General features: G+C 39.4%; 2 protein-coding genes across 4 annotated transcripts in view; both read right to left on the bottom strand.

Annotated features, from left to right (window-relative positions):
• Nucleotides 1-6486, bottom strand: part of dlgap5 (discs, large (Drosophila) homolog-associated protein 5) — a 9145-nt gene extending 2659 nt beyond the window's left edge. Inside the window, exons 1-15 of one of the 2 annotated variants that reach the window (XM_036217077.1) lie at nt 6312-6486; nt 5400-5644; nt 5140-5318; nt 4979-5050; nt 4859-4889; nt 4699-4788; nt 4487-4606; nt 4304-4404; nt 2507-2712; nt 2279-2428; nt 2114-2202; nt 1852-2012; nt 1684-1785; nt 978-1221; nt 506-897 (exon numbers count right to left, since the gene is read on the bottom strand). In XM_036217077.1, coding sequence (XP_036072970.1) covers nt 506-897; nt 978-1221; nt 1684-1785; nt 1852-2012; nt 2114-2202; nt 2279-2428; nt 2507-2712; nt 4304-4404; nt 4487-4606; nt 4699-4788; nt 4859-4889; nt 4979-5050; nt 5140-5318; nt 5400-5634 — 2172 coding nt within the window. In that variant the 5' untranslated portion in view covers nt 5635-5644; nt 6312-6486. The remainder of the gene's footprint in view (nt 1-505; nt 898-977; nt 1222-1683; nt 1786-1851; nt 2013-2113; nt 2203-2278; nt 2429-2506; nt 2713-4303; nt 4405-4486; nt 4607-4698; nt 4789-4858; nt 4890-4978; nt 5051-5139; nt 5319-5399; nt 5645-6311) is intronic. The other variant, XM_024285554.2, reaches the window with a different exon arrangement.
• A 961-nt stretch (nt 6487-7447) lies between these two features.
• ccz1 (CCZ1 homolog, vacuolar protein trafficking and biogenesis associated) overlaps nt 7448-8386 on the bottom strand; it is a 15481-nt gene continuing 14542 nt past the window's right edge. For both annotated transcript variants that reach the window (XM_036217078.1, XM_024285522.2), the window contains 2 exons: nt 7704-7831; nt 7448-7626 (listed from right to left, as the gene is read on the bottom strand). In XM_036217078.1, the coding sequence (XP_036072971.1) occupies nt 7571-7626; nt 7704-7831 (184 nt within the window). In that variant the 3' untranslated portion in view covers nt 7448-7570. The remainder of the gene's footprint in view (nt 7627-7703; nt 7832-8386) is intronic.

Genomic DNA, 8386 nt, shown 5'->3' with positions numbered 1-8386 from the left:
AGGTTCGCTCTTCTGAGCTGCTCTAAAATGAGAAACTCCCTCTTGTGGTGAAACAGAAGACTACACCTTTCATGTCGAGTGGTGTTTTATTTGAAGGAGAATAACCAATTTGTCAATATTAATTTACCTTACAATAGGAGAGGAATATAAATGCTGGTCGCTACAATAAGTTAAATAAAGCATCAGTTCAGAGAGAAAGTTTATCCATTACTGCTTGTTTTGTCCAGACGATGAAGGAAAAATGTGTTTTAAAGAAGCCTGCGCAGTGATATCGAACGTTTGGTCTGTGTGACCGGAACTTCTTTTTTAGGTGTGCGTTATTACTGTGCATTATCACTTTTTAATGCACACCCAGCAGCCAATCAGAATCGAGTATTCACCCAGACCATGGTATAAAAAGTAATAACTAATCGACTTGTCGACTATTTTAGTAGTCGATTAACTGTGGCAGCCCCAGACCAGACTCTGACTAAACTGGAGTCGGACGGTTGAAATGCGGTTTTACCTCAACGACTGAGCTGTTTGGGGTTTCGGCAGGAACCTGCACAGCAGGGGAGGCCGGACCAGCACACGGCGACAGACCGAACGGGCCAGCTGGTTCTGCAGAGTTCACTTCCACAGAAATGGTTGGCGGGGAGACGCTTCCTGCCTTCTGGGCGGGGCTTCTCTCTTCAATGGAAGGTACCTCCATCACAGGTGAGAAGCAAAGCGAGGCGTTTGTTTCCTCCTGACACCTTGATGCTGGAGTTTGCTTGAGGGCGGAGCGGGAAAGCTGAACGCCAGAACCGACGGGGGTGCGCTCCAAAGCCAGGGACCGCCGAGTGGCTCTTTTAGGTGTAATATAGCGGGGGGAGGCCTGAGGCGGCACGGCGGCGCTCACATGACCCGATCTCCTGACTGAAAACATAAAGACATGAAGAAATTTAATAAAAGGAGCAGAAATCAATGCAGCGCTAAGACGTTTCCTCCACCCTCACTTGATGATTTGGCTGGACTCTCCACTTTGAAGAACCCCCCATCAAAGACCACCGTTTCAGACTTTAAGGCCTCGGTTGGAGGATCCGCTTTCTCGGCGGGGAGGCCATCGCTGGCGGCGTCTTGGGAAGCCTTCTCCGCTTCGGCCGCCTGCTGTTTGGCTCTCATGGCTGCTTTGATGGCAGCCAGGCGGGACTTTGCAGCGGCGTTGGTTCCTGTCGGCTTTGGCGGGGCCGCAGACGGCTTCTGTCGAAGGAAACTGCAGGTTTAGCGGTTTGTTTAACTTTTGTCTAAATCTTGAGGATCCACTCCAATAAAAATGTAGATTTTAGCCATTTTTACAGAAAATTATGCATAGAGTATCCAAATCGTGGTGAACCGAGCGTTAGCATTAGCCGTTCTATTGGAAATCCCATTATACGCTAGTATCAAGCTAGCAAACTTTTTTATTTTTTTTTTCAGCTGACAAAATGTAAAATGACCTCTTTTTTAATTTGGAACATTGAAATCCAAAACCAAAGACAGTATAGCATCTTACAAAAAGAAAACTAGAACAAAATCTAAGCAGCAACAAGCTAGCAAACTTTAGCTTTATTAGATCGATCTTTACTTTTATGGATCGATTATTGATCTAACAAGCTTAGATACATTTAATCATTTAATTTAAAAAAATTAACCCAGCCCGAGTCATTAAAGTGACGCCTTTACCTTCACCACTTTCCTCTGCCGTGGCGGAGGTTTGCACTCCTCCACCCACGATCGTCTCTCCGCCTCTTTGAGAGCGTCGAACTTTTTGTTGACGTCTTTAACCTGATTAACACAAACGTCATTTCTCGGCCTCCAGAAAACAACGTCGGGCCGTCGCGAGGCACTGACCTGGTAATAAACCATATCCCAGAATCCCTGCAGGTCAGTGCAGGTGGTGACCTTCTCCCCCCGGCCCAGTTCGCAGTCGTCCACGAGACCGCTGAACTGCTTGAATCGTTCTTTCATCAGCAGCCTGGCCTGACCCACAGCCGTGCGCATGCGATCTCTCACTGTCAGATAAGTATGAGTAAGTACCGGATTCAAAGTTTTATAATAACTTAACCATCGATCCATGTCCGATTGGACATTTTTGTCGGTATAAGTCACTTACTTTCCTCTGGTATGGATTCATCCTCCACCTTAGACTCCCAGTCATGACAACAAGTCGTGAGTCTCTCCGTTTCTTTGGCAATTTCTGATCTAAATTGTCCACAAATGGAAAAAAACCCTTAAAATATACAAAGTGTTGGAAGAATCCACAAGAAGAAGACGGTACCTGAAGTACGGTACGTCGTGCTTGGACTCCAGAGGGCTGCAGGGAGACGGAGCGCTGGCGGCGGGAGCGGGACGAGGTGGAGACGGTTTGCTCGGCTCTGCTGGAGGGTCGAGAGTGAACGGTGGAACCGGAGGAAGGTTTAAAGTTGGGCTAAAAAACATAAAATGAAATGTAAAAACAGTGAAGCATTTGTCTGCGATGTGAACCACCAGAGGAACAAACACCGACCTCGGAGTGAGGAAAGCGTCAGCTGAGCGAGGAGTGAGAGGCTCAAACTTGAAGGACGACAAACCAAGCGGAGCCTGGAAGATGAAATCCTTCGGGGCAAACGATGGAGGAGGAGGAGGAGCTTCCTCCACCTGCATGTCTTCTTCTTCAGCGCACGCCGTTTGTTTGGGAGGAGACGGCACCTTTTCCTCATTCGGCTCTGGATCCTGACACAAGAATACATTTGTAGATTCCCAAATAGTCAAATTTTGTCATTTTCTAAGGAGAGAAAATCGGCTCACTCTGATTTGTGGGTTTGTAATTCTTGATTTGTAACTTATAATACATTTTGTGCATAACCAAAAAAATACAACATTAAAATAAATACAATTTACACATGCAAAAATTAAAATTACAACAGCTGGAAAGTAATTACACACAAATCTTTAAAAAATTAAACACGAATCTCTGGTGAGAATCTCAGAGATTCGTCTGTAAGTGATGCGTTTAAATACTACTAGAATGCTGGGTCATCGGAGTTTTCTTACCAGCTGCTTTGGACTTAGAATGTGAATAATATTTGGTGAAATTTGACATTTTGCTAATCTTTCTTAAACAGATTTGCCCGATAATTAATATAAGAAACTATAAACAAGTCGTAAGACAGCGTCAAAAAAAGTTATGAGTTGTAAGCTACAGGTACGAAATGAAAGTTTCACATCGAGAGCTAAAAGTAAAAAATGAAAGTTTCAAGTTGTAAGCTACAGGTACGAAATGAAAGTCACATGTCGTAAGCTAGCTTTACAAAACAGAAGTTTTAAGTCATAATCTAGCGTTACAAAATGAAACTTTCAAGTCGTAAGCTACCACACATTTGTTTATTTGCTATACACTGTAACCATATTTAGTCGTGTGCTGGGGACCTCTTGGCCAGGTCACCCTTGAAAAAGAGATCCTGATCTCAAAGGGTTTTTATCTGGTTAAATAAAGGTTACTACTACGACTACATTACAAAGCGGAGGTTTCAAGTCATAGGCTAGTGTTACAAAATGAAAGTTACAAGTCGCAAGCTAGCTTTACAAAACAAAAGATACAAGTCATAAGCTAACTTTACAAAATTGAATTTTCAAGTCGTAAGCTAGAGTTACAAAACAAAAGATACAAGTTGCAAGCTAGCGTTACCAAACAAAAGATACAAGTCGCAAGCTAGCGATACAAAGCGGAAGTTTCAAGTCGTAGGTTAGTGTTACAAAATAAAAGTTACAAGTCGTAACCTACAAGTATAAAACGAAACTTTCAAGTCGTAAACTAGAATTGTAAAACAAAAGTTACAAGTTGTAAATTAGCATTACAAACAAAAGTTTCAATTCATAATCTAGTGTTACAAAACAAAAGATACAATTCGCAAACTAGCGTTACAAAACAAAAGATACAAGTCATAAGCTAACTTTACAAAATTGAATTTTCAAGTCGTAAGCTAGTGTTACAAAACAAAAGATACAAGTCGCAAGCTAGCGATACAAAGCGGAGGTTTCAAGTCATAGGTTAGTGTTACAAAATAAAAGTTACAAGTCGTAACCTACAAGTATAAAACGAAACTTTCAAGTCGTAAACTAGCATTGTAAAACAAAAGTTACAAGTTGTAAGTTAGCATTACAAACAAAAGTTTCACGTCATAAACTAGTGTTACAAAACGAAAGTTACTATTTGTAAACTAAAGTAATCAAGAATTACGTACGCACAAATCAAGAATACGTGCAAACAAATCTGAGTGAGTCCATTTTCTCTCCATAATTTTTTTGTGACGGATGTACTCACCTCAGAGGGAGTCGGGTGGATTGGGTCGCTCAGTAACTTGGCTGCTTCTTTTTGTCCAGACGAGGGCGCCAAAGCTGTTCTGTCTCTGGTTGTTCTCACATCTGACAGCAGAGATAAGGAGACTTTTTTTTATTATTTTTTACTTCTCGAGGGGATAAACCTTCATAAAGCAGTGTTACTTACCCGCCACCTTCTCCGTCAGCTTATCTTTCCCCGCTGGTGCTTTTGGAACAGGAGGCCTCCTGGCTGACCTGCCGGGTAAAGACTGGACGGCGGGTCCAGCTGTGGTAACACGGTCTGACACTGAGAGGGTCATCAAAATGCAAATGAGGAAACACGATCAGCTGAAGGCGACACGGCGGAGCAGCTTCCATGATATTATGCTCATTAGTTACCGTTGCAAACTTTGGACTTGGTGGCCGACGGTGCCGCTTTCACCGGCGCTGCACGGAGCCGGTTCGGTCTGGATCCTGGATCAGGTTTTACTGAAGAAAAAATGAAATTAAATTCCGGTTTCTGTTCGACTGGGTTACATTTCTGGTGAAGAAAATGTACCTTTGCTTAGTGCAGCAACTGGATTCTGAATCTTGAGAGGAAAAGAAAAAAGCAAAATTATTAGATGTTCTTTGATTTGCTAACAGACAAATAATTAAAAAAGGAGAGCAAAGCAGCCACCTGCTGGACTTCCTGCTGCTTCATTGAACGGGTGACTCTGGTGCTCTGGGTTGGAGCCACATTCACCTTTCTCTGAAAATATCAGATTAAATAGGAAAAACAGCATTTATGATGAACGGATTAGCGATTACGCTTTATAAAATCTAAAACTCCTTCCTCACCTCCTTGAGTTTGGCTGAGGCAGGAGGGGCAGCAGCTCCTGTAAAGACGTCTTTTGGATGATAAAGACCGGTTTTAAAGACTCCTTTCTGCTGCTTTTCCCTCTTTTCCTTTTCCCTCTCAAGAGCTTTCCGTTCTTTCCAGCGCTCCAGCTGCTTCAGCCTCTCTTCTTGAGCTTTTACTGCCAAAAAACCAAAACACAAACGATTAAACAAATAATATAAAGTCCAGATGAACACATACTTTTTGGGGGAATCCATACTCTTCTCCGGTTTGATGTTGGCCTCCCTCTCCTGCAGGGTCGACATGTTGCTCCTGGCCATGGAGGCGTCCAGAGAAGACATTTCCAGCTCCTGGAGCTTCTCGAGCTGACGGCGCGTGTTGATGGTCCGCTGGCGGTTCTCTTTCTGGGTCTGAGACCTCCTCCTGGACATTTTGACCCGCAGCATGGACACGCTGGCGTCCCGCTGGCGCAGGCTCGCAAATCTGGACTCCATTCTCCAAAATCTGGGACAAAGGATGCAGTTTAAACATTAAACTGGTTAGTTTAAACAAATATTTACTTAAAAAAATTATACTAAAGAAGGACAACAGAATAAATACATATTTATATATATATATATCAAATTTAGGATCATTAATCATGACTAGATTGGAAAATAAGAATAAAACAACATTAAAATGACATTTTTGCACCTTTAAATGCAATACACGAAGCAATAAATGTATTTTTTTTTACATAAAGTTTTATTAGTTTCTTTAAAAATAATGAATTTACATTAAAAACAATAGTTTCTCACTGTGCTTTGTTTGAAAAGTGGCTATAAATGAAAATCCTCTATATATTTATGTGGGAATGTTTAGCTTAGCTTTCAATTAACAGCAGGCAACAATTTAAACAATTTTAATAAAAGTACCTTTTAAAAAAATTATACTTTTGTCGTCGATTCGGCAACTTTAGCTAAGCTAATGTGATCGTAAATCAAATAAGCGGCTACAGAGATTAAATATAACCAGAAGAAAGTTCAAAATAACGCGTAAAATCGTATACCGGTAAAAATATTGTTGGTTAAGGACTAAACCGGAAAACCCCCCAAAACAAAAAAAGTGTTTACGAAAAACCAGCGTGATCTCTACAAACGGTTCGCGCGCGAAAGAGAAAAAAGTTCCTTACCTTTTCAACTGTATGTGTCGTCAAAAACGTTGTAAATAACGTCCGTTTATTTTACGAAAATTACACAAAAAAATCACGAAGTTATGACAAAACAACAAACTGTGCGGACGATCATTTGAATTCTGTATTGAGTGAATCTTATTGGCTGAAAATCTGGCAGATGTCCGCTCTGATTGGATGGACGTCTTCTTCTGTGGTGAAAATTGTTGCACGCTAAAATACCGGAAATACGTAAGATTTACTAGAAAATAAAGCCCTTTAGAAATGTAAATGTATTATTAGTACAGAAAACATAGACAAAAGCAAAATATGTAGTTTAATATAAAGTAGTTTATTCCATTGACATTGTCTTGATTTTTAAAGGGAATTAACCTCTTAATTTTCTTTGCATGGAAAAAATAGATTTCTTTAAAAAGAACAACTTTGTACCCCCTTGCAAAGAAGTTTATGAACATTTCTGAAATTTAAAATAATGTAGACCTAAAATAATGAAATACATTTTGAAATTTAAATCATCATGTTTCTTTGCATACTTCTGCATACTTACATTTCTTCCATTTTTATGGCGATTTGAAATAAAAATATGAAGAAATCGATATATGGTTTTAAGATAAATATATTTTTAATTTTTATTTTTAAGGCAACAAAAGAAACATTTCATGCTGTAATTTCTTTCTTGAGCATTTTGAATTATTTCAGTGAAATCAGCACAGAAAACAAGTTCTAAAATGGCTTGGAAAAGTCAGTGACTTACTTTTAAAACAAATGACATGTAAATGCACAATTTGCACAAATACTATTTATTCATGAGGCAATGTGCTACTTTTTATTTAAGAGTTCTTAAAACCTTTATTTAATGCATATTTTAACTTAATAAACTGTAAAAATGCATTTAATGACTTAACATATTTAAGGTTAACATTAATGTTTACAGACCACAAAACCTCTGACAGGAATTTGTAAAACTAATTATTGAAGGAACCACATTCTTTTAAATATTTTCAAGCAAAAACAAAGAAAATAAAAAAATATTTACAAAAAAGGTAGAATATAGACTCACAAAAAATATTTTTTTGCTTGATTTTTTTATAAATAATTACAAGGATAAAAAAACAATTGTAGGTTAAAGAAATAAAACTTGTTGAGAAAGCTTTTTATTGTGTAATTTACAATGCAATTATTGCATTACAGTGATGCTGTCATCGATACCCTGCATTGCTGACAGTTTTTAGTGCGGTCAAACAGAATCCACTCGCTTCTCAATCCAAGAAGAAGATGTTGTTGAACTGCGTAGCGCAAAGCCTCTTCACTTCCTCTGCAAAAGAGAGAGAAAAGTGAAGGTTTACTTAGAGGTTAGAGGAATATTTCAGTACTTTGTGTTCCATGACGTACCGTTCACTTCAATCAGATTTGCGTTCTTCTGATTCAGGATGACGTACAGCTCTCTCTGGTCTGACTTCTTGCCGACTACCCAGTAGTCTGTCATAGCTTTTACGATGATTTCCTCATCTTCATCAACTCTGAGAGACAGATTCAAACACAATAAATCAATTACAGCTTCTTTATTGTTTCCAGCATGTTCCTGATCTTTTGTTTTACTTCATGTATTTAAAGTGTTTTCTATCAGAAAAAGATAAGCTTAGAAAAACATATTTAGTTCTTTCTCCTTTTGGGTTAAATTTATTGTACTAAATGTAAGAATCCAAATGAATGTGGAGCATAAACATTTGAGAAAGACAGAAACACAAGAAATGATCATAGTTAAAGCTGGAAGCAGCCTTGAATGGCTCCACCCACCCCCGCCGTCCCCATTTGACCTGCACTTATTGACTGTGGGTCTGCTGCTCACTCTACCTCTTTTTCAAAATGGCGGCTTTCCTGTTGATTTTACTCCATAGTAACCATTCTAGTTTTTGGTCGTCTTGGAGTGACTGACAGATTTATGTCATTTTTAGAACAATCGGCAAAAGTACATTTTTGGATTTCCTTAGCAACCGTGGCTTTTGTGAACCACGCCCACATGTCTAATATGTTTTTATTGTATGCTATATTGTTTTGTTCAAGTTGAGCCAGGA

Source organism: Oryzias melastigma, linkage group LG19 (assembly GCF_002922805.2).
Source record: "Oryzias melastigma strain HK-1 linkage group LG19, ASM292280v2, whole genome shotgun sequence".
Taxonomy (NCBI): domain Eukaryota; kingdom Metazoa; phylum Chordata; class Actinopteri; order Beloniformes; family Adrianichthyidae; genus Oryzias; species Oryzias melastigma.
The sequence above is the reverse complement of the archived record's forward strand: the minus strand, read 5'-3'. Positions and strand labels throughout refer to the sequence as shown.